Below are 27,389 nucleotides of genomic sequence, written 5' to 3' on the forward strand. Positions count from 1 at the left end.
TGTATTTCAGATGTACATATTATTATTATTATTATTATTATTATTATTATTATTATTATTATTATTACTATTATTATTATTTATTATTATTGTTATTATTATTATTGTTATTAATATTTAGTAGTAGTAGTAGTAGAAGTAGTATATTTCATATATGCTACATTTCTGAGACTTGAGTCTTGATAGTACGTGAAGTTTAAATCAAAGGTTATGTTACGGACGGCACATGATGGCTTAACACCAAAAACATATTCTGGCCGGGACCGGAGGTTAGTCTGTTTTATGTTTATTAAACGTGTTTAATAATTACAGCAAATGAAGGATGTTTATAATAGAATGTGAAAGAATACAGTTTTAAAAGAATTAAACTACGTCAACATGTTAAAATAATTAAAAGAACCTAATTAATCAGCCACTTTGTACTCTCGTTTGCTTAACTGGATGAACCGAGGCCTAAAGGAAAAAGAGTTTTCTGCCCAAATCTCATAAGCAGTGGGATATTTTAATATTATAGAAACTGACCCTCCTTTCGCTTAGTAGTGTAATTTTCAAGACGCTGAAACATATAGTATTTTATTACTTTTAGTTAAAAGTTCAAATGCCGAGTTTCACGCATCTAGCTTAAACAAATCCTTCCTTAATTTATTTACATATTTTCTGAGTAAGTAATGGGGAAATCGAACATAAAAAAATGTGCTCCCTTTGCTCTTTCCCTTTTATGTGTTCAATTTTCAATTTTCAGTTTTTTTTTTCTAATAGGAAAGCTTATATGCCAAGTTTTATTTTACTAGCTTTAGAAACTTGCGAGATACACTACCCTTTAAAAAAATCTTACCCCACCCTTTTTACGATACTTATTTCCAAAAATTCTTTCTTATGTACTGCTTTCATAAGAAAATTATATTTTATAACTAAAATTTATCGACTCTACTTGTAGTAGTATGCCCAAAAATCACTCATCTTTACTCTTTTATATAAGAGTACAGAAGATAAATACAGTCAAACAAATGGACTTCCATGAACAGTTTCCGATTTCTTATAACTAACTTATTCGTACATTTCCCACAAGCTGTGGTTTTAAATTTACGCTCTGTCAAGGTCCAGGTTTCAAAAAGGAAGTAACTGGTAATACAATAATATTATGTATTTATGTACATGTGTAATATGTATAAATTTATTGTCTTATTGAAGCTTTCGTAATCTGAAAATAAACTTTTGATTTGCTTTTAATATATAAAAATCAAGCTCCCCTAGAAAAAATTGCAGGCTACACCCCTAAATGACTATGTAGTAATTTCTGCAAAAATGGCACAGGACCTAAAATTTAGGTCTAGTGCCTATATTTTTAGGACTTGTGCCGTTTAGAACTTATGAATGTCACCCAATGTATTGCATAGTAAATGTTCTTTGTTCAATTTTAAATCTACTGCGTTCTTTATGTATACCGTTGGTATTTAATGTTCACTCGTGAAATGTCTAGTGAGCTTTTGTCTTAATTAAGTAAACTTTGGTGGATTTTTGTCTTACTCTTAATAAAATTCGCTCCACACAGTATATATTGAAATTCTGAATGTTTTCTTGCTTTCAGAAGTCTGGTAAAATATGCTTTTTAAACATTTTTTCAATTTTTTATTTATTTATTTTTGTTTTAGGAATTTGTCTTGGGATTCTCGTATCTCCATTCGAAAGAAACGAATTTCTTAACTAATTATGTAATTAATTCTTAGAATGAAATAAGTTGTATTATGTAATTCACGTATAAGTGCAGAACAGATAGTGATAATAATAATCTTAGTAGTACAAATATAGCTGTTATTGTTGGAATTAGCTACGTTCGTGACATTATTGCCAACTAGTTGCTGCATCGTCGCAATTTCGTGGGGTGGTGGCGAATTTCAGAACTAAAGCAAGTGAATGAAAAAGGCACAAGACCTAAAAGGCAGAAGTCCTAAACGCCAGAAGTCCTAAAAATCATATCGCGGCACAAGTCCTAAACGGCAGAAATCCTAAAAATCATACCGTGCCACAAGTCCTAAACTGCAGAAGTACTAAAATTCAGGTCTAGTGCCTATATTTTTAGGAGTTCTGCCGTTTAGGACTTCTGGATGACACCCGACACATCATGCTGCCTCAGTGATGGTTTGGTGGGGAGTGAGCTACTCAAGCACAACCCAGCTGTATTTTTGCGAACAAGGTGTTAAAACATCTGCCAAGGTATACCAGAACACAGTGCTAACACCTATAGTGTAACCACTATCTGCTACCATGTTCCCTGGAGAAAGGTGGACCTTCCAACAGGATTCCGCTCCAGGCCACACAGCGAAACCAACTTAGGACTGGCTGGCGCGGAACGTCCCTCACTTCATTTCTACCACTGAATGGCCTTCTAGCAGCCCGGATCTTAACCCGTTGGACTACAAACTTTGGGCAGTACTTCAGGCAAAGGTCTGCCATAAACGGCATCCATCTGTCGACAGTCAGAAACAATCTTGGCCCGAGCAGTGAACAATTTTCCCATGGACAGTTTTGGGTAAGTTACATGTAAAAATGTAACGCGTTACAAGTTACTTTACTTTTTCCTAAAATGTAACGCGTTACTTGCCCCCAAAAAGTAACTGTTACTTTACTTCGAAAGTAACGCGTTACTTTTAGGTCTGAAACTTAGAATATGTGAACAAATGTTATCACTTCAATTTTCCGTACTACTATTACTATCGCTTTTATTATTATTATTATTATTATTATTATTATTATTATTATTATTATTATTATTATTATTATTATTATTATTATTATTGCCCTTTCTGAATTGCTTTATGTAAATGCAAGGACACATTTTTACTTGACAGCTATAAGTTATGAATATTTTCATATAAGGTAACATTGGCTAAAATGCCATACTGCGTTACTCGTAGGGATGGGCTAGGGTAACCAGACGTACTAATTTTCGCAGTACAGTACTGTTTTTCAAAGAGCTGTCCTGCGTGTTGCGAAGATGTCTAGGAAATCGAGAAATATCCTTCTTCTTTAAAATGTCCTGCGAAATGTCCAGAGTTAATTTATTTGCAATATCTTAATGTTTCATTCTTTATTCACAATATTTTGAATCAAACACACTCTTTTCCTGAATGATGAACCGCTGTGTTTTTTAACACTCCTCAGAAGACTAGGGATGGAGAACAATCAACAAACCATTTTTTACAATACATCGCTTTTACTGAGAAGGCCTTGTTGAGATATCGGTAAAGTAGGAAAGGTTTCTTATTGAACTTATGACAGTCCGGTCTGAATTTTCTTTCATTTCTTAAAATAATACCACGCTTCGAAATTTATTATTATTATTATTATTATTATTATTATTATTATTATTATTATTATTATTATTATTATTATTTAGCCCAACACGAACTTTGACTGTACGTTCATAAAATAAACCAATTTGTTATTCATCAAAGCATTTGGAGTTGTGTTTAATTCCTTTAATAATTTTGTTCAGTGCTTCTTCTTAACAAAAATGTTCATTAACTTAAGGTTAACATTAATTGAAATAATGATATGCGTATTGCTGACGCAGTAAGATATCATATACAGTACTATTATACTTGTGTCCTACTTTTCGATTGTTAGAATGTGGTCATCCTACGATGGGCACGAGTGAGTACGAGCGAGTATTCTTTGAAACTCGATTCGACTAAAAACAGACATCTTTGAACGCGATTCGAAAAATTTCCTCCAACTCGACTCGAATTCGGGTCGAGTCGAACCAAATCTGGTTTGTAGTTTCGAGTATTCTCTTCAAGTATCTTGCATAGACAATATAGGTTATCAATGATACTAGTACTACTACTAGTACAACTTTTATTATTATTATTAATAATAATAAATAATAATTATAATTATAATTATAACAACACTGTGTTTAAACATGAAAGAAACGCGGTCTGTGTTTGAATACTAAAAAAACTAGTTGATTGCTAACCTCGGTAGTCGTGAATTCTAGGAGTCAAGGATATTGTTCACGAGCTTGTGAATTTGGGTTGAGGGTTTAGGTTGAGTATTCGGGCTCGAGCCAAACATTGTTAAAAGTTATAGGGCACTGGCCAAATATCTTCAAAACTGTTCGGCCCGGGTTTACAATTGTAAACAACTTGAGCAGCTGGGCTCACAGCTCACTCACTATGGACCCGAACCGAGAAGTGAGCCGAGCCAACAGCTCACCGAACCGTGTCAGCAAGAGCCTTCGGCCCAGATGAGCCGAACCGAGCAGATGGTTCATCCAACCAAGCCAGCTCGAGCCGATGGTTCACCCCAAGTGAGCCGGCTCGAGCCATCGGCTCAGTTATTACTTCCCAACTGAGCTTCTTATTAAAAAAGTCTCTTGTGGTCTCGATATCGAGACGAGAAGACATGCGAGCATGTTTCCTCTAGTGAGCAACATTAAAAGTATTCCATATTACTACTTAGCTTACATTTCTCATGGCTTTCGCTTTCTAGTGGAATCAGGCCATGATTTCAAAACGAGTTAAAACGTAATAATAATAATAATAATAATAATAATAATAATAATAATAATAATAATAATAATAATAATAATAATAATAATAATAAATATAAGTATTCCATACATATAGAAATTCTTTTGACCAAGCACACAAATTATATTTTGTCCATTTAGCACTATCATTCTTCTGTCACTCACAATTATTAATATTCATATAGTAAATATCTTATAATTCTTATATTTTAAAATCAATTGACAGGTCTCTGATTGCTTTTATGAGAAATAAATATTTGGTTTTATAGATACTACGCAGTGGGGATGATCGTGCGTCGTTTCGGTCCTATGCCGTTTCGGTCCTGCGCTGTGTCGATCCTGTGCCGTGTCGATCCTGTGCCGTTTCGTTCCTATGCCGTGTCGATCCTGTGCCGTTTCGGTCCTATGCCGTGTCGATCCTGTGCCGTTTCGGTCCTATGCCGTGTCGGCTCTATGCCGTTTCGATCGTACGTATTCTATGCATATAACTTGCACAGGCATAGAATCGACAGGAGTTTATAATTTGTAAGAGCAAAGATTAAACAGATAATAAAAATATTATTTTTTTAGGCACATGATTAAAAGTTAAATTATTTCAGAGCAGCGGCGTGAGAGCAAAACGGCACAGGATCGACACGGCATAGGATCGACACGGCATAGGACCGAAACGGCACAGGATCGACACGGCACAGGACCGAAACAGGTTTCTGAGCTGAATTGTCGGTCGTATGCCGTGTCGATCCTGTGCCGCATCCCCCTTTGCCCATTGTAATTTTCAGGAACTGGAGGGACGCCGTACATATTTTTTCAAGGTCGGAGGTCGGTATCTCCCCGCGTTTCCCCTCACTTTTACCCTTAATTATTATAAATAAATATTAATAATGTAAGTATATTCTATTTGGTTCGGATATTCATGTATTCACCATCTAGTTCATAATCTTTCTGAGTTTAATAACATTGTTTTACTATTACAAGAAGTTCCTTATATATATATATATATATATATATATATATATATATATATATATATATATATATATATATATATATATATACCCACCTAAAGTTTTCTCTTTGGACTCACAAAAATTTGCTCACCACTGTGCTAGGATATAGGGTATATATTTTCACTGAAATTTGTTAGTAATTATGAAAACACGAAATAAATTCAATATCCTGCTATTATATATATATATACAGGGGCGGATCCAGGATATGATCAAGGGAGGGGCTAAACCATATTTTGCCGTTTTATCCAGTGTAAAGCAGGATTGAAACCCATTTTATCCAGTGTATACCTCACCGTCAAGGGGGGGGCTATAGCCCCTATAGCCCCCCCCTTCGATCCGCCACTGTATATATATATATATATATATATATATATATATATATATATATATATATATATATATATATATATATATATATATATAATATGTATGTGCGTTAGTGTATACCAGACTAGAAATAACTCCCTCGTGTGTATAGCATACGCGCCTTTGGGGTGGGAGGCCCAGGTTCGATTCTCAGCGGGAATTCATGGGTCCGAATCCCATGTTAAGCTGTAGATCCACGTCTCATACAGCCTTGCTGCTGAACGGGACACTAAACTCAGATATCTAATCCAACTCAATAAAACGAGAATCAGATAGCCTATTATACTTATTTCAAAGTGAAATAGTGTTATGATTTCCATTGGTTATTCCTTGCAATTTGCAGTCACTTCGAATAAGCATACAGGTAATTTTATGAACTACAATTTGGGAAAATATGTGTATCTATTTTAACTAATTGGTTCATTATCCAATCATTTGTCTCTTTTTTCTTATAAGCATTACTAAAATATTTATTTAAAACATAATGCAGGCAGAGAAACAAAGAAAAATTAATAAACAGTACGATAAATAAAGTAATAAATAATAACTATTCTTGTATAATAACTGACTTTTTAAAGTCGGATTTTTTTTTTTTTTTAAAGTAACTCTCGGTAAAAGAAATGTTTTAAAAAATAACACCCCTTGAAAATGAAACAATACAAAGAAAACCACAAAACAAATATATATTTACAATAATATTATGGAAAATTTCCTACTTTAAAATCAGACAAAATTAACATGAAACGCAAGAAGGAATAGACGTAATAGCTTCAATGAATCTGTAAGTATTGCAGCAGGTAAGAAATATGACAATTATTTGAGATGACTTTCATAATTCTCTTCGTTGGCTTTTGCTCCTCGTAACTTACGTTACTCATTACAAGCGGATACACAAAAGTTTCTCAAAGAAGTGTTACTCCACGTGGAGTTGATGAGAGTTTGACATTAGACACTGGAATCGTATTGGCTAAAAAGTTCGAAGAATTTAGGGGTGTGGCTGTGAATCGAATAAAGAGCTTTGTTTATGTCTTTTGACGCCAACTAGAGACCCGATGACCGCGTGAGCAGGTAGGGAGAATTAAACTTCCTTATCCTTTCCTCCTGCTTTATTGTCAATCTTCGGTTTTCTTTAAAACTGGTATTCATAGACGGCACCTGTTGGTGAAAGTCATCTCCTTTTAGAAGAAAGAGCTACTACATGTGTTTGTCAAAATAATTTATTGGGGGGTAATCTTTGTGTATAAGCACTACTTGAACTCGCTGAATGATCACCCTGTCCCTTACTCGTACCTTTATATTACTGACAACCCTGAAACCAACTTAAAAGACGGTATCCTTTTGGTAATATATCTGGTTCCACAAGTAGGAAAGAATAAAAGCGGATGTCAATATGATTTATTGGGGGGTAGTTTTTGGCTGCTCATCTTGTACCCCCCGGTAATGCATGGGCAGCTTCAACTGTGGGCAGCACACCGGTCAAGCCGCCAGTCGCTGTGTTTCAACAATCAGCACACTTCTGTCGGTTTGGCACTGGCTGTAGAAGTCCAGTCCAGTACAGTGCAGTACAGTACAGTACAGTACAGTTCGATTATCCGAACAAACCAGCTTTCCGAACACCCATGTCCCCCAATTACTTCGGATAATCGACGCTCTACTGTATATTACATAAATATACAGCAAAGTCGGGTTTCGGGGAGGTCCAGACCCCAGGACCCACCCCTGCATACATCCCTCTCGGAAGTGTCCTTGCTGACGTTTGTGAACGTGTCCCTGCCCTGTCCCCTCTTCAAGCAAGAACGTCCTAAATATTGTCATTCGTTAGTGCTCACAAGGGATACATTTTCCCTCACTGCACTCTGAATATTGTTTGTAAGAGTAATTTAAATTTATAGAAAATATATACAGTAGGAAGTCGAAAATCCGAACTAATTGGGACCATAGGTAGTTCGGATTTTCAAATTGTTCGGATTTTCGAAAATGACCAAGAAAATACCATTTAGTCTTAAATATACTGTACGGTATGCTTTTATCGATACAGTGGCTATACAGTACATACAGTAATTACAATACGGTACGTAAGGTTACTTACATTTAATGTTTCTGAAGAACTTGCTCGTACACCAAATTACACTGTTTTTGTAATTCACACTTAAAACAACTTGTATAGGCCTAAGGGAAAATAAAAATAAAAATATGTATGACAAACAATTGTATATGAATGAGTTTTTGTAAAAACTCTGACTCCACACAAAGAAAATTGAATTAGTGTACTATCACTAGCTTCTAGGGACTGCGTTCGTATTATCGACATCCTACTGTATATTTAAATGTCCTGTTACGCATTTAGACTATTATCTTTTTTAAACTTTAAACTCTTGCTCGACGACTCGTTTCATATTACAGACCTACGATTACTTAAACAACCATTCTTAAAGAATTTGCATTGTTTTGAGAATGTATACCAATGGATATAGACTTTTCAATTCTTTTTCCTAAATCTTTCTGTCTAACATAAGGTCAGAAAACCTCTGGTCCCTTGTTTCACAGAAAGATGAATCTGGAATAGAGAATTTTCTTCATATAATCATATATATAAGTTCATTTAATCACTCTTGTGTAATGTTTTCACAGTCTGAAAGTGGAGGGGCAAAACGAGTATCTTGCCCTTCATGAAAATTTCAGGGTGGAGCATCTGGCCCCCTTTCCGCCCGGTTCCGACGCCCCTTGTTATGCACCGTACTGTCTCCTACCACGAAATAAGGCGGCGGCGGATCTGTGGTACTGTGAACAGCTATTTTCCGGTATTCTGAGTCCTGTGATCAAGTTCAGGTGACTATTCTAGGTGACTATACGCATTTTACGGTAAAGATGTTTTGGTTAATAATCCAATTTTTAAAGATGACAATGGATTAATTCATACTGTTGGAAATGTTTAGGGATGAATTACAATACCTGCTTCAACCTGAGCTCAATTTCCAGACCTCAACATTACTGAACACCTGTGCTTAATTCTGAAACTCACTCCGGAGCCGCCTCCACCCTCGCTGATGAAACTGGAGCACTGCATGAAGAATAGTATCATTCATAAGTTACGTATATACTAGTGGTAGGCACAGAAACGGATTTTTCGGTTTCCGGCTTTTAGGAAAACCGAAACCAGTTTTTGAATATTTTCAAAAAAACGGTTTTTCTCCGAAACCGGTTTCGGTTTTCTTCACAACCAGTATCGGTTTTCTCCAAAACCGGTTGTTTTTCATCGAAACCGTTTTCAGTTTTTCCAAAACTGGTTCTATTTCTGACCAAAATAGTGTTTCGTTGTTCTCCGGAAACTGATTCCGTTTCCACAGAAATAGTTTTATATGTTCGGTGATAACCGAACCGCTTTTTAAGAAAACCGAACCGGTTTCGTTGAAAAACCGAACCGGTTTTGGAGAAAACCGAAACCAGTTTGGGTGAAAATCAAACCACTTTTGGAGAAAACCGAAATGTCGGTTTTTCTGATTTCGGTTTTTCTAGAAACCGGTTTGCGGCTATTATAAAAAACCGGTTTTGCCCATCCATAGTATATACCTCTATTCCACAACAACTCAAAACCTTTATGCAGGCTAACGGTGGTCCCACGGCGAATTAAGCAGGTAAGTTGCATTTTCTTGAGGGGTTTCCGTTATTCTGATATCTATCTGTATACAATTAAAATTACTCAACTAGTTTTAAGCGAAAATGAAATTCAATTAATAATCTTTTCATTGCGTTCTGAACACTTCCATAAAAGAAATATGTTTCAGTTTGCGAATACGTTTCATAATAAATACTTCGCACTAATTCGAAATCTGGCTTTTCTTCATGTATGAATACGCAACAGACAATTTATGAATTTGAATAGAGTACATTCATTTTCACTTTATTATTTACATCCTGTAATAGAACTGATGTTTATAATTATTTTTTCGCAATGAAATGAAACATCACAAAGAAAGCACGAGTAGCGTAAAAGAATAATACTTACATAGTAACGACGCTACTTTGTTGTCGACTCTTCTGTTGGTTTTCGGATCGACCAGGAATGAAAGGAACGAAAAACGAAGTTGGAATTATATGGTTGGGCATTACCTATTAAGAAGAAGGAAAAATAATAAGAAATCATTAATGGACATCATTATTGCGGGACAGTAGCGTAGCCAGGATGTGTTTGGGGGAACCCAAGTGCTGTTATAGGTACATATAGAAAAATTACAAACAAATATATATATATATATATATATATTAACATAAAAATATATAAAAAATTACAAATATCAAAGTACATTGTCGGACCTCTTTGGAGGGGCCTCTTGGCCCCCATTTCCTACGCCACTGTTGCGGGAGGATTTAATGCATAATTAACTTGAATTAAAAGTGTAATAATATGGCAAATTTTTGAAACACAAAGTAAAACTTTTCGCACATTTTTTCCATTAATATATTGGATTGATGCAAAGTTTGTCTCGTTTTTTGTAACAAAACTTGCAAAAATAGCTACTTTCTTAACGTAAGATATAACGTTTCTCCGGTAGCTGCAGACTCTCGTGCTCATAAAAGATCTGGGTTGCCTAACAAAATAATTGATCCAGGTGATTTTTCCCGTCTTCAAAGGATGTAAATTTTTACAATTTACACTGTTTGAAGTGATCGAAATAAATGCTAGTTTGCCATACAGGGGCAAACTAGCCACAATTATGAAGCCTTTTGGGAAACTGCGTACTGGCGGAAGAACGTGCTTTCAACTCTTTGCATCAACAAGTCTGTAGGCCCTGTTGCACAATCTTTGCCATAGTGAAGTAAATAAACACCTCATCAAGGGTAACAACAAACTTTCACCAATCACTCGTGAGATACCGATAAACTAGCAAATACTTCAGTTCTACGCTTCAATGCAATGCCATTGCCGTCAAGCGTCAAAAACGAGACAAACTTTTGTATCAAACCAATAATATCTTAACAAAGCATTATTAAATTAGTTTGAAACTATTATATCCTACGAACAGTATTTATTACCTTCTTAAATTATTTTTATATGTTCTTCAGCTTAAATTTTCTTACTCTATCAGTTGAACAAGGATGAAGAGAGGGGCACTTGTGATTAATTCGGTACTTTAACCCTTTTAAGTTTTTTGGTCGTTTTCGACCGATATTGTAGTGTCTTAAAGATTCGATTAAAAGAGAACTAAGAATGCTATTTAGTTCCGGTTTCTTTTTTATTTTCCAAGAGAGGAGGCATTCAAGAAAGCCTTGGAAGAGTCTATACGCTTCCGAGCGTCAGAACATAGGGGGTATGACGTCATCAATTTACAAATTCCCTTTTTTTTTTTTTTTTTTTTTTACTGAGGTCTAACTTCATTTTGGTGCATTTTAGTGAGCTTCTCTTTAATCCTAGAATCCTAACATTTTCCATAAACAATCAGTGAACCGATTAGTTTTTATGAGAATTTCTTCGGATCTCTTCGTCAACACAGAAGGGGGGCTCAGGGGGACAATAGGGTAACAAAGGGATATTTTTTTTACCAAAAATCCCACTTTCGCGATTCTTGCTCCGCTCGGCTACATGATACGGACATTTGAGTGGTACTTTCTGAAAGCCTACTCGATTCTGAAGAGAACGACGTATGAATCATCATCCTACGATAATTAGGGACGTGTCAGGAAATTTTTGAAGTTTGTATAGTATCCTTGTGAAGTTTCGGAAATATTCGCAGAAGAGGAAAATATTTTTCCCGCCCTTAGTATTGAATATAGGAGATTGGTATTTGGCACAAGTAATTAGTACCATAAGTAATATTTTTAAAGTGATTTCTGGATCTCTATGTTAACCCAGGGCCGTGCCAGAGGGCCCCAAAACGGGGAAAAAGGGATTTTTCAGCAAAAATCCCTATCTTACTCAATTGCTCCCTCCTTAGGGACATCCGAGGGACATGAGGGAAATACAATCTGGAAGCCTGCTCTATTCTGAAGAGAATGGCGTATGAATCGTGATCCTACGATGATTAGGGATGTGTAAAGAAATTTTTGAAATTTATATAGTATCTTTGGGAAATTCCGGAAATATTCTCAGAAGAGGAAAATATTTTTCCCGTTCTTAGTGTTGGAGATGGGAGATTGGTTTTTGGCACAAGCAATTAGTACACTACGTAGTATTTTTGAAAGTGATTTCTAGATTTCTATGTTTACCTAGGGCCGCGCCAGAGCGCTCCAAACTGGGAAAAAAGATTTTTTCAGCAAAAATCCCTATTTTCCTCAATTTTCCCCCCTTAGGGATGTCCGAGAGACATGCGGGTGATACCATCTGAAAGGCTACTCCATTCTGAACAAAACGACGTATGAACCATAATTTTACGATCATTAGGGACGTGTCAGAATTGTTTTTAAATTTGTAGGGTGCATTTTAGGGAATTTTTGGGCGTTTTTTTGATGCTCTCTCAACATGGGTAAAAATTTTTTCCCGCCCTTACTATTCAAGACAGGAAATTCGAATTTGTCACAAGTAATTAGTACACTACGTAGTATTTTTCCAAATTTTTGGAGGTTTGTGCGCAGACCCGGTAGAGCCTCAGGGGCCCTAAACTTTGAAGAAGTTTTTTTTGGCAAAAAAATCCCGATTTTCCCTCAAATAATTCCCTTCTGGTACATCATAGGGGCATGTAAGGGGTACGGTTTGAAAGGCTGTTCCATTCTGAGAAAAACGAGGTATGAACCAAGATCCTAGGGTGAATAGGGATGACACTGTCACTGCTTATCTGAAGCTCAAGAAAAACGCCGAAAAATGCAAGAATTTAAAAGGGTTAAAGGTACTAAGTCATCTTTTGGTAGAACGAGTTAGAGCACTTTCCTTCCTTATAGCAGCACTGTGACACAGACATTCTGAACAAATGGTTTAAAACTTACTTAATGTAAAAATGACCACAATTCGGACTATTATTTTCTACAACTAGGAGCATACTACTGTAACTACGGAAAATACACGAACTCATATGATTTTAAATTAAAGAATTCATATAATTAAAAAAAATAGTGTTAAGCTCATCTGAGAGACATATATACAGGATACAGACAACTTTAATATTTCTCTTCACTTAAAATTCAGACACACTAATCCAGACTTTCTACATACGAGGCGAGTACGCTGTTGCATCATGTCGTTAGTTGGCCCAACAGATATCATGCAAATATGGATGGATGGGACATACAAATATGAACGTTATCTATAATTTTGGGTATTACTCGAATATATATTCATTTCTGCAACTGGAGTATATTGGTTACTTTGTGGATTGTAATGGCAAAGACAAATGAGCCATTACAGTCCACAAAGGTCTATGCCACCAGACGACTTCAAGTTGCGCGTTAAGTCAGTATATTACTCCCACAGCGGTTGTTTCTGACTCCTAGACAAGTTTCCAATCGGTTGAATCAAGTAACTTCCAAACTATACATATTATGGATTCAGAACAGAAAATTGTAGCCTACTTGGAATCAATATTAAATTTAATATATCAACATTCTCTAGCATTGCTAGCTAGCAAGAAATACTATAGCATATACTCTATTTTTTATATATAAGGTAGGCCATTTATCTTGATACTCGCTTTTAACTTTTAAACTACGGACAGAAAATGCTGAAATTTTGTACACTCCGCATCAAAACAATTGCCACAGTTAACGCCCTGCAGTTAGCCCATCCAATATACACCTTTTTATCCCACAATCGTGTCACGTAAAGAGACCCCCCTCTCTCTCCTCCTTTCTTCTCTACTATACTAAAATTAGCTAACAACATGAGCGCAATTCTTATTTCAAACTACACATGTATTAGTTTCGATAAAATGAAATAATAAAACCGAGACGAAATAAGATTCATAGGTTGATGTAGGGAGAAACTGAAACACACACAATGAAAAATTGAAACTAACTAGTGTTGCCACGAAACGAGACATTTCTCGTGTCTTGTCTCGTCTCGTTTACGAGACAGAACCCTTTCAGACGAGACAGTCTACTTGTCCCGTCTCGAAAACGAGACGAGATGTCTCGTGAAATGTCTCGTCTCGTCTCGTGTCTCGAAAATCAAAACGCTGGCGGGAATGGCCAAGATTGAAATTGCCAGTGGTCATATAGATTGCAAAAGGAAAATACCCTTTGTGAGAAAACATGTTGAAAAGCTCTCATAGAAAAGTGTCCTCTGTCTATTGAATGAAAAAATCGTGATACGTGAGCTTGCAGGAATATCATCCCTAATGTCTTGTCCCCAATTCCCCTTGCTGTAAACTGAGAAATTCTCTTTTTTTCATTTCTGGCTGGAATGATGACAAACAAAATCAAAGACAGGGAAGATTTTTACAAGGTCAAGAAACCGAACTACCACCACTATCTATTCAATTTGAAAACAGGATAAGGTGTACACTCATTACAGGCTGTAGTTGAAAGTTCTGGCTGAGATGGGGGAAGAGAACAGAACAGACTACACTTGTCTTTATTCTCTGGTGGCGGTATTCTTTTTGCTATATGATCCGAAAACGGCAATTGAAGTATGTCATCTTGCAACTAAAATTTTGTCTTCACTCACTCTCTCTCTCTCTCTCTCTCTCTCTCTCTCTCTCACACACACACACACACATACACATAAAAACACACTTTTACCATTTTACCAATCGCTCGCTTATTATACAGCAGTCATGTTGCAAAATTCACCTCTTCGTTTGGAAGGCGGGCGAAGGACAAAGAAAGCAAAGATATTATCGACGAACCCTTCAAATTGTTTGCTTTCAGCAAATTTATGATACTAATAATAACACTTTAGGTGAAGAAGTTTTACAGGGGGACCTCCGTTTTGTTACGCGGAATTGTTTGATCTGACCAGAGTGTAAAATTGCCCTCTGCTTTCATGTTGAGAGGAGGGGAATACTTCCATTTCCTAGTGAATAATATTCATTAGGACCTGAATTATCTTCAGAAATGGTTTCTTGCAGAGTGTAAAAAACATTTGGTATAATATTCATGGAGCTCCGTTGAAAGAAGAAAATATCATAAGAATGATCAAAATTCGAACACTGAAGAACATAATTAACAGAAAAGAAATAGGATACCCAAACCATATTTTTAAACCTGCTATAAAATGTATATCCTATATTTTTACTAATTCCTTACTCCCATGAAAGTATCCTGGGGAGGATATTCTCTCCAATTTTTTCAGACTGAAATCCTTTTATCCTGTACTATTTCCCTCCCTGACACATTACGAAAAAACAAATGCTGTTAAAATCCATATATATGACCTTTCCGGGACTCAACCCGGGGCCTTCACGCCGATGATCTATCGCCGCAGACCGCTCGGCTTCGTATGAAGATGTACGTTGTATGATTGCGAATAGAACATGACATTGTAAGAAACTTTAATCCAAAATGGCCACCCAAAAATCAACTTTTTTTTTAGACCACTAACTAATCTGGGTGTACTGTCATGAGTTTGTTACACAAACGGGGCAACCGCCACATAATAGAACACACCCCGCCGTTCTGGGAACAGTTTTGAACCATGAAGGTGAAGACTGGTCCCAAGCATTCTTTCGTCCGATGTGTCGTTCAGATCCCATTACTATGGCACTTTAAGTAGAGCTTACTGTGCAGTAACATAAAATTTCAATCAAATACATCTAAACATGCTAAAATGGAAAGTAGTTTTTGGATTGGTATGGGTTAACATTGTGAAACCTAAAGGCTGGAATATATGAAATCAAAGTCTACACACATATCTCTCTCTCTCTCTCTCTCTCTATATATATATATATATATATATATATATATATATATATATATATATATATATATATATATATATATATATATATATAGTGCTCAGACACTATAAAGCAAGTGGGCTGATGTATACGACAGTGTCGGATATGGTGATACCTTTACATCGAACTTTCCTTGTCCTGTAAACATTATTTGACATTACTGTCTTTATCTTCGACGTACCTATGAGGAATTTACTGTATATTCGTGTATTGAAACTGGTGAAATAAATTTCAATGTTTCAGAATTAAAAAAAAAAAAAAAAAAAAGACGCCAGGGTCGAGAAGCCTCAGACAACTAACAGCAGAGATATATTATCTTGCAAACTATTTGTCCTTGCCTTGTGAGCTTATTTGAATTTATTTTTAACACCTTTAGGCAACTTTGGCCAAATGGATGATGATGGGAAAATTAGTGGAGTGAAGAAAATGGTAGGACACTAGACAACTTCGAGAAAAAACACACATTTGAAAAATGAAATGAAATGAAAACTTTGAGTTTTACGTCCCACGGTAATGCCGGTTAGGCTAAAGGAGACAGTGATGATGAGTAATGAATGAAATGGTGGAATGAAGAAAGTGGGAGAAAAAGGGGGAACCCCGAGAAAACCCACGCACACGGTGTTTGTCCACCACAAAGTTCACTTGGCGGGGGCTGGGAACGAACCCGAGACCCCAAGCACCAGAGGTGAACGCTCTACCACTGAGCCACTGCGGTCCCCACACACATTCAATGTTTGTCCACCACAAAGCTCACATGACACTAACCGAAATCGAACCGAGTAGCACATACACCAGAAGTGAAGACTTCACGGTGTAGCTACCCTGACATTTCTTGTCTTGTGTGTTCTGGGTAATACTTGTAACATAGTTGTATCTTGATTAGCATGGTGCAGCTTGCTACATTTTACTTTCGTTCCCATGGTATGCTGCTATATTTTTTACGAGACAAGACGAGACATACTTTGCACGAGACGACACGAGACAACCTGAAGTCTCGTGGCCTCACTAAAACCAACTGATGATTGTTACAAAGAGATTCAAAAATGAGGCAGAGAGAGAGAAGAGAAGAAGAAGAAGAAAAAGAAAAGGGAGAACAGATAAAACTGTGGAATTCAAACGTAGTAAGAAAAAAAACTAACATTATAAAGTTCCGTTTCCAGAAATCAAACAGTAATATAGAAATAACGTTTGTTTATACATATTTTTTCAGAACTATTCGAATATATAGAGGATGCTTTAAACATTCATTATATCACCTTCATAATGGATAGCATACTCAGTTTCAAGTAGAACTGTAGATCTCCGAGACACATTTGGGATGTCGAAAGTTTAACACACATGCTATGTTTCCGCGTGGTTCGATTGCAAATTCGGTACTGTTTATTGGACGTACTGTCCCAAAATACATTCTAATATATACCCGTAGATAGTGTTGGTCATATCCCCCATTTCAGATTACTAATGCAAACTGAACAAAACAGCTAAAAAAGAAGGGAAAAGAAACGAAAAGAAAAGGAAAGAGAAAGAAAGATAAAATTGAAGACTTCTATTTTAGTGCTAAATTTCTATCAGAAATGCCCTATATTAAAAGTTCAAACTCTATCCTAACGAAAGTTACAAATGTTCGAAAGGAAAAGTTTATATTCCTCATAGATGTAGCATGTTTCAAATTTCAACGTGAAAAAACATTGAATTATAGGATGGGAACAAATTTTGTGTCGAACTAGTATAAATAAAATTTTGTTTTCAAACAACCAAAGAGTTGTCATTTTCTAGTCTTTTCCGAAGATTTATCTGTTCCGAACATCCAGCATTGATTTCATCGCTTCCGGATATAACGTAATTGGCACAGATAGAATGAACACGCTAAGAGCTCAAACGGATCATCGTGTCAGTCGGATGATGTTGGTTAGGTTATAGACCACCACTGGGTCGAGGATTCAAATCCGTAGTGACACGGTAATTCGACTGAGACTCGGTAACCCAGAGGATAAAAAAAGATATTTTACTTATTCCCTTGCGTCTCAACAGTATTTCTGTCAGAGATGACCAAGACTGGAGATGTTATCCCCAGAGCACGAAAAGCACGACGCCGAAGTTAACAGTTAATTAGATTCTCCAGACCAGGTATATCGGGCTCTTGCTCCGTTTTAACTTTGGAACATGAAGTGCGTGTGTGTGAGAGAGGGGGAGAAGTGAAAGATGTAAAGACAGGATAGGAAAACATGAAGACACACACACACACACACACACAGAGAGAGAGAGAGAGAGAGAGAGAGAGGGACGAATATAAATATGAAATATACTTATCATTACAGTGTATGATATAGAACGCACACACTGTTTATTTGAATCATCGCCAGTGATGCCTTGTAATCTCTCCATCAGAAGATAAATCTCTGCAGTCATTATTTTATGCGACTGCATACATGATGGGGAATCGAACCTAGATTTTCTCCTTGGAATTCTGGCACGTTACCACTACACCACCGACTGCTTTGGCCAAACTTTGTTTAATAAATGGTGTAGTATTTCTTTCTGAGAACGATAACACGAAAACTGTATATTGCAGATCAATGATGTCTTTGGAATGTCCTGGTAATTCCCTTGCCCTTTCCCAACCAACATTCGTTAATCGTCTCAATCATGATACAGGTGTTTGCTTCCACATTCCTATGTATTGCTTGTCCAGTATGATAAGTCGATTCTTCACAATCACTTTGTAACAAGTTTAACTTTGGCGTGAATATGATTTGAACTTACGTTGGATAGCTCTATTATTCATAAGTCCATTACGTTACCCCTACCCTATCATGCCATCTGAAATTACAAGCCAAATATTACTTACTTTAGTCCTGATCTTTGTAACGAACCGGCTTCTTCCTGTAACGTTATTTGCACCAAAGTACACAACGAAATTGATTTATTTAACGGCCTATTGAGAAATTAGTGTCCACTGATAAAGGAAAAACATACAATCGAGGAAAAAATAAAGAAATAAAACATATTTTGCAGTAATTTCGCCATACAAGTTCAAAGTAAACAAATAATAATAATAATAATAATAATAATAATAATAATAATAATAATAATAATAATAATAACCTATATTTAATATTGAAAGTAACTCTTTTTGTGCCTCCTAATCTCTTGAACCACCCGACCGATCTTTATCAAATTTTCAACATTGATAAGGTTCGGGCCTGGGAGGCTTTTTTATCATTTCATTTTAACGGTAAAACTTTGGGTTAGGAGGAGGGGAGGAAGGTTGATATACAAAAATGAATAAAACGTAATACCTCTTGAACCACCAGACCGATTTCTATGAAACTTTCTACATAGATAAGGTTTGGATCTGGGATGACTTTTATCATTTCAGTTTGACGGTGCAACGTAGGGGCCGGAAAGAGGGAGATATATATATGTAAAAAAAAAATGAAAATAAAAGTGACACTGTCTTTGTAACTTCATCACTCTTGAACCACTCGACCGATCTCGATTATATATTTAAACATAGATGAAGTTCGGGCCTAAGACGGTATTTATCTATTTACTTTGACGATATAACTGAGGGTTTGGGGGGAGAAAGGAGTTAAAAAGAATAAATAAAGCTTGATAACTCATGAAACAAAGGATCAATCACTATCAAATTTTAACCATAGGTGAGGTTCGGGCCTGAGATGATTTTTATCATTTCATTTCCACGGAAGAACTTGGGGAGGGGAATGGGAAAGGGAAATATATAAAACTAAATAAAATTTAATGATTCTTGAACCACTAAACAAATCTCGATCAAATTTTCAACCTAGATGAAGTTCGAACCTGAGATGGTTTCTGTCATGTCACTTTGACGGTGTAACTTAAGAGATGGGGAGGGGGAGCAACATTTAAAAAAGAACGAAAAATTACCGGTATAAGTGGCGAATCTATAATTTTCGGAGTCCCTGAGATTAGCAGTGACACATCTGATGCTGTTTAAATCCAAATTCAGCTCCTCAACTTGGAGGAGGGGGATACAGGCCCGTAGCCAGCCCAAAAATGTAGGGTGGGCCCGGTGGAAGTTAGGGGGGCCCGACCCAAAAATATTAGATCATGCCATATTATAGTTTATTTGCAAGCCTACCGTGAAAATTTTAGAGGGGGCAGTATAAATTTAGGGGGAACCGCCCCCTAGACCCCTCTGGATACGGGTCTGGGGGATACATATAAAAATAACAGAAATAACCCATATCATTATCCAATTCATAGTATTCCAGCTCGCTGAGATCAACAGGTATTGCAGATGCCGAGCCCCACAAAATAGGGTGGGGAGGGGATATATTAAAAAACATCGAAAATGACCGATATCAAAGAGCGCTTTAGTAATCCTAAACAGTGAGTGAGAAACGGAACATATTACTATTTATTCTCAATTTAACCCAACGAAGCAGATAATTGATGTTAATAATAATAATAATAATAATAATAATAATAATAATAATAATAATAATAATAATAATAATAATAATAGACTACTATACTTTGAATGTGAACATTTATTATTATTATTATTATTATTATTATTATTATTATTCACGTACTTTTGAACTTGCTCGACGAAATTACTGCAAAATATGTTTTATTTCTGTAATTTGTACTGGATTGTATGTTTTTCCTTTACTAGAGGGCACTAATTTCTCTCTAGACCGTCGAATAAATCAATTTTGTTGAGCACTTTGGTTTGTTCCAAAGATCAGGCCTAAAGTAAGTAATAATTGGCCTGTAACTTCAGATGGCATGATAGAGTAGGGGTAACGTAATGGCCTTTTAACTAATACAGCTGTTGAACGTGGGTTCAAATCCTGTTCAAGCCGAAGATAAACTTTTTACAAAGTGATTGTGAAGAATCCACTTATCATACTGGACAAGCAATATATAACAATGTGAAAGTAAACGCTTGTATCATGATTGAGACGATTAACGAATGTTGGCTGGGAAAGGGCAAGGGAATTACCAGGACATTCCAAAGACATCATTGATCTGCAGTATACAGTTTTCGTGTTATCGTTCTCAGAAAGAAATACTACACCATTTATTAAACAAAGTTTGGCTAAAGCAGTTGGTGGTGTAGTGGTAACGTGCCAGAATTCCAAGGAGAAAATCTAGGTTCGATTCCCCATCATGTATGCAGTCGCATAAAATAATGACTGCAGAGATTTATCTTCTGATGGAGAGATTACAAGGCATCACTGGCGATGATTCAAATAAACAGTGTGTGCGTTCTATATCATACACTGTAATGATAAGTATATTTCATATTTATATTCGTCCCTCTCTCTCTCTCTCTCTCTCTCTCTCTGTGTGTGTGTGTGTGTGTGTGTGTCTTCATGTTTTCTTATCCTGTCTTTACATCTTTCACTTCTCCCCCTCTCTCACACACACGCACTTCATGTTCCAAAGTTAAAACGGAGCAAGAGCCCGATATACCTGGTCTGGAGAATCTAATTAACTGTTAACTTCGGCGTCGTGCTTTTCGTGCTCTGGGGATAACATCTCCAGTCTTGGTCATCTCTGACAGAAATACTGTTGAGACGCAAGGGAATAAGTAAAATATCTTTTTTTATCCTCTGGGTTACCGAGTCTCAGTCGAATTACCGTGTCACTACGGATTTGAATCCTCGACCCAGTGGTGGTCTATAACCTAACCAACATCATCCGACTGACACGATGATCCGTTTGAGCTCTTAGCGTGTTCATTCTATCTGTGCCAATTACGTTATATCCGGAAGCGATGAAATCAATGCTGGATGTTCGGAACAGATAAATCTTCGGAAAAGACTAGAAAATGACAATTCTTTGGTTGTTTGAAAACAAAATTTTATTTATACTAGTTCGACACAAAATTTGTTCCCATCCTATAATTCAATGTTTTTTCACGTTGAAATTTGAAACATGCTACATCTATGAGGAATATAAACTTTTCCTTTCGAACATTTGTAACTTTCGTTAGGATAGAGTTTGAACTTTTAATATAGGGCATTTCTGATAGAAATTTAGCACTAAAATAGAAGTCTTCAATTTTATCTTTCTTTCTCTTTTCTTTTCGTTTCGTTTCGTTTTTTTTTTTTTTTTTTTTTTTTTTTTTTTGTCTTTTGCTGTTTTGTTTAGTTTGCATTAGTAGTCTGAAATGGAGGATATGTCCAACGCTATCTACTGGGCTTATTACAATGTATTTTGGAACAGCACGTCCAATGAACACTACCAAATTTGGAATCGAATCACACGGAAACAAAGCATGTGTGTTAAACTTTTGACATCTCAGATGTGTCTCGGAGATCTACAGTTCTACTTGAAATTGAGTATGCTATCCATTATGAAAGTGACATGATGAATGTTTAAACATCCTCTATATATTCGAATAGTTCTGAAAAAATATGAAAAAACAAACGTTATTTCTATATTACTGTTTGATTTCTGGAAACAGAACTTTATAATGTTAGGTTTTTTTCTTACTACGTTTGAATTCCATATTTTTATCTGTTCTCCTTTTTTGTTTTTCTTCTTCTCTCCTCTTCTCTCTCTGCCTCATTTTTGGATCTCTGTGTAATAGACATCCATTGGTTTCAATTTTTCATTGTGTGTGTTTCAGTTTCTCCCTACATCAACCTATGAATCTTGTTTCGTCTCGGTTTTATTATTTCTTTTTATCGAAACTAATACATGTGTAGTTCGAAATAAGAATTGCGATCATGTTGTTAGCTAACTTTAGTATAGGAGAGAAGAAAGGAAGAGAGAGAGAGAGGGGGTCCCTTTACCTGACACGATTATGGGATAAGGTGTATATTGGGTGGCCTAACTGCAGGGCGTTAACTGTCCCAATTTTTTTGATGCGGAGTGTACCATGCAAATAACGGCAGGCGAATTTTCCATGGAACAGATGGAACAGCATGTTCCCTCTAGTGATGAGCAAATGCAAAACCAAGACCCAGACCCGGGTGGTCTTGGTCTTCCACATCCAGTCTTGGTCTTGCACTAGAAAACTTGGTCTTGGTCTTGCACCCCCAGTCTTGATCTTGGCCTTGCTTGCAAGAGTCTTGCAAGTCTTGCTTTTAAGAAATCTTACGGCTTTTTATAGGTTAATTTTACTCTGGATATAAGAGATAATAAATTCTACAATGTGCCAATAGTAACGGAAATACAGTTTACCTTCGTATGATGATAGTGTACAACATAGGCAATAACCTTCATTTTTTTTTTCAATCGGTGCCCATTCTTCACTACTTGTAAGATAAATCATAACGTTTCGCGATCTTTTTATATTTTTTAACAGATTCAATACTACACTGTTCCCAAACTGGGAAGGCTAACCCTGAGATACTCGTGCATGAAAGAAAATCAAGACGATACAGATTACTGAAATCCATGAATTGCAAAATTATTTTTACACACTAAAGGCGTTAGATTTGTTTTAAAACCACGATTAGCTAATCTTTATATTGAACAAACTTCCAATTAAATATTGAGATTTTGTTTTGTGACATTACGCAAAGTGATTAAAAAAAAAAGAATGCTTTCGAAACGTGCGCATGGAGTAAAAAGGAGAGAATTAGCTGGGTTGAATGGAAAATAAAGAGGTCTTAGAAATAGTAGCAGTAGGAAAAAAAGAAGAATTGGAGATGTACTTAAGATGAGGAAGAGAGGAGGAAGAGGAACTGGTTGGGACATTGGCTGAAGAGGAACTGTATTAAGTCGGCCATACATTGACGTATTTTTCGGTTGTAACCATAAAATTTCATACTCTAGGTTTGTTAGCAGCTGTTAATACGTTAGTGTATGGGACCTGGCGTAAGTTTACGTACCGAATTTTTATACGCTGGAAAAGTCTGGCTGCTTTTAACTTCGAGCGTAAATACGTACAGGTTTGTTGCTAATCCAGGACCAATCTGTACAACCCAAATAGACGAAAATCATGTGCTCTCCGTTGGCACGTGCAAGATACAGAAAGTAATGGCTGTGTACTTTGATAAAAAGACCGTGAGCAAAAATATTTTTCAAGATTTCGGAACAGGGTGGGCAACCGCCTACCCCAACAGAAGTAAAATAATGAAGGTGACATCCTGTACTTCAAAAGCAATAGATATTATTTTCGATTGTAATGTAATAGCTTCTAGGACCCTGTTTAACTAGATGAGCAATTATTTTAAGTGAGATAAGCAGTCTTCGCCCTAAAAGTGAACACTTCCACTCATTTGAGAAAATTGAACCACTTGCACGTTACTATGGATGTGATGTCGATAGTGTAGAGGTGGAACTGAAACTTCGCCCGAAAGTTTTGAAACGTTATGAGGAGAAAAGCAATGCAAAATTACCTCAGTTTCTCAGTTTACTGAAGTGATGGATCGTTTCAAAATTGCTTTTCATGAAATTCATAAATTAGCCGTAATTGCTGTCACAATTCCTGTACCTAGTTCACAATGTGAGCGTTCTTTCTCGTGTCTTAGACGGGTTAAAACATATCTAAGAAATCGAATGGCAAACGGTCGCCTAAGTGATCTTTGTTTCCTTTCAGCAGAAGGAAAACTTGTAATGAATATTGCTGTAGAGGATGTGTTAACGTATTCGATGCTGGACATAAAAATCGACGCGTTGCACTTCATTAAAGAGCAGGTATAAAAGTTTATTGTAAGCTTGTACGTACCATGCGATCAGCCCCTCATAGTTTAAAATAAACTGTTGCTTCGGTGGATCATGATAAAGTTTTGTTAACTGCTATTTACTTCTTTATCCAATTTATATATATTGCTAACTTCAGTTTCAGTTTCAAAGATTTCTGTGTAAGGTATGATCGATCAATCACGCTGTCGAATTTTGCTATTATTTTGGTAGCATAGGTCTTTGCAGTTGCATAAGAGATCACGTCAAAAAATCTAATGTGCACAAATTAGAAATATATGATATATACACACACGAGGGTCACTACGAAAGTTTTGAGATGTGAAATAACTTACATACTTAAAATCAATTTAACACATTTTCTCAAAGTATTCACCATTACACTGTACACACTTTTGCATCCTCGAAAACCACTTTTGGAATCAGTGTTGCCAGTCTTTATCTTCAAGTGTTGAAAGTTCATTCTCGTAAGCCACTACAGCTTCTTCAAGGCTGCAAAATTTCTTCCCACGCATGCGATCTTTGATCCTGGGGAACAGAAAAAAAATCACACGGTATCAGCTCAGAGCTATACGGCGGATGAGTCATAAGTTTGACCTCCGTAGATTCTAAAAACTGAATTGTGATGTTGGCCGTGTGTGCGGACGCGTTATCATGATGAAGCAGGATCCCACGCAATCCAGTTCTTGGACGCCGTTCCCGAAGCTTCAGGAACACTTTTGTTAGGCAAACAGAGATGTACCACTATGCAGTAACAGTCCTTTGTTCTTCAAGTGGAACAGTTGCAACATGGCCAGATTTAGAGAAGAAAGTTGCGACCATCTTCTTCCCCACACTTCACGCTCGCTTCACTTTTGTGGGTGGATTTTCGTCTGGAAAGATCCAAACTGTAGACTGGCGTTTATTTTCAGAGTCAAGTTGATAGATCCAAGTCTCATTACCAATAACAATGTCAGAGACGCGTCGAGAATTGCCTCCATCGAACCTTGCAATGCAAGCATTTCTTCACACCATTCCACACGCATGCGCTTCTGCTGTTCAGTCAAAGTGTGAGGCACCCAACGAGGTGAAACCTTCCTGGGCCGAAGATGATCATGAAGAATTTTTGTTACTGCTGGCGATCCAATGTTCACTGTAGATTCAATGTCCTTGAAAGTTGTTCGAGGATTTTCTTGAATCATTTGTTCCACAGCAGCAATGTTTTCTTCTGACATAGCTGTTGCCGGACGTCCAGCTCTCTCTTCATTTTTAAGCGATGTCCGACCTCTTCTGAATTCACCAAACCACCGAAAAATTTAGCACGGGAAGGAGGAAGTTCCCCAAATGCCCCCTGCAAACGGTCAAGGCTTTGTGTCTCGTTCAAACGACTTTTGAAATCGTAAAGGATCATTGCCCAAAAATGTTACTTTTCGAGCTCCATTCTAGACAGCCGAATACTGCTCACATCAACAAACAAGTGAAGGCGATACGGCCACGCCGATAAGCGTGGCGAGTTGAAACATGCTTCACTTCTTCGCTCTGGACTATCGAACGCAATTGTTGGAATTCAAATACTGTGCCACAACAATGCGTATCTCAAAAAACTTTCGTAGTTACCCTTGTATATATATATATATATATATATATATATATATATATATATATATATATATATATATATATATATATATATATATATATATATATATATTCTCTTGGTTTCCTGTAATAAATCCTTCAACAGTTTTATCCAGGCATCTTAGGAGGGGAAAATTTCCCCCAAAAAACTTTAAATCCCCCCGAAAAATTTTTTTTTTGAAGATACGGGTATATATATTGCCGGTTTCAAATTTAACCTGCAGTTTATGTTTTCGCAGTTTGCGAGTTTTTAGTCGATGTCCTTTTTTCATATTCCGCAAAAAAAAGTCACATTTCTGTTTTCATGGTACCATTTTTATATCTCCCACTTCCCTTGTCATTTCGAGAACACGCTTGCTGAAATTCCCTGCAAAATTCGCTTTTATCTGAGGGGCTGAACATTAAGCAATATGTATCAACATGAAGCAACGACAGAAAAAATCAAGTGTGTTGATCGGGTTTTAATGTAGTGTGTTTGTCTTTTTTGAAATGTAATGCTTGGAGTGTTATATTTCTTTATAGTAGGGGAGACCGGGTATGGTTGTAACACGTTTTGGTTGTAACAAAGCGAGTAGTTTCTACGCTAATCACTAGATGTGGTTCATGTTCCGGTCGAAACACAAGCCCTTCATACACGTTCAGTCACTGTTTTTGTGTGAGGTAACGCGTGTTCTTCTTGAAGTTATCGCGGTTTTGGTGTTTTTTGGGCAGGTAAGTAAATTTTCTATATCCCTGAAAATACGTAATATTGTAATATGTGTGCGAAACATTTAGATAATTTGAGTAAAATATTAAAAAGGATACTAATGAGTATTTGTTTACGTACTGAAACCAAACACAGAATCAACACAATTTTGCAAGTACTCGGGCAAAGATTTTTTGAAGCTAAAATTAAGGAACTTGAAGATAATAGTAAAAATAAAAATATTCGGGACATATATAAGGGGATCAGCGAATTTAAGAAAGGCTATCAACCTCGTGCTTATATATTAAAGAAATCTGACGGAACAGTTCTCACTGATACGGATAGCCTCTTAAGTAGATGGAAAGATTTCTTTGACGATTTGCTGAACACGCAGCCAAAAACTAATGTGCGTGGAGAAAAGGAGATACACACCACAGAACCGTATATTCCAGAACCCAATCGAATACAAGTGGAAGCCGCTATAAAGAAATTAAAGAAACACAAATCTCCGGGTGTAGATGAAATTCCGGCTGAGTTAATTTTAGCTGGAGGCGAAAAATTGTGGAACAAGATACACAAACTCATTCTCCTTATCTGGAACAAGGAAGAATTGCCACAAGAGTGGAAAGAGTCAATCATTGTTCCAATTCACAAAAAAGGCGACAAAACTGATTGTAATAATTATCGAGGCATTTCTCTTC

General features: G+C 36.5%; 1 protein-coding gene across 3 annotated transcripts in view; it reads right to left on the reverse strand.

Annotated features, from left to right (window-relative positions):
* The window catches only part of LOC145686274 (sodium-coupled neutral amino acid transporter 9 homolog), a 348,057-nt gene that overhangs the window by 240,327 nt on the left and 80,341 nt on the right, over positions 1–27,389 (reverse strand). For all 3 annotated transcript variants that reach the window (XM_081759405.1, XM_081759406.1, XM_081759404.1), the window contains one exon: positions 9,917–10,020. In XM_081759405.1, coding sequence (XP_081615531.1) covers positions 9,917–10,020 — 104 coding nt within the window. The remainder of the gene's footprint in view (positions 1–9,916; positions 10,021–27,389) is intronic.

This window comes from Thermobia domestica, chromosome 5 (assembly GCF_964235325.1).
Source record: "Thermobia domestica chromosome 5, izTheDome1.hap1.1, whole genome shotgun sequence".
Lineage (NCBI taxonomy): Eukaryota > Metazoa > Arthropoda > Insecta > Zygentoma > Lepismatidae > Thermobia > Thermobia domestica.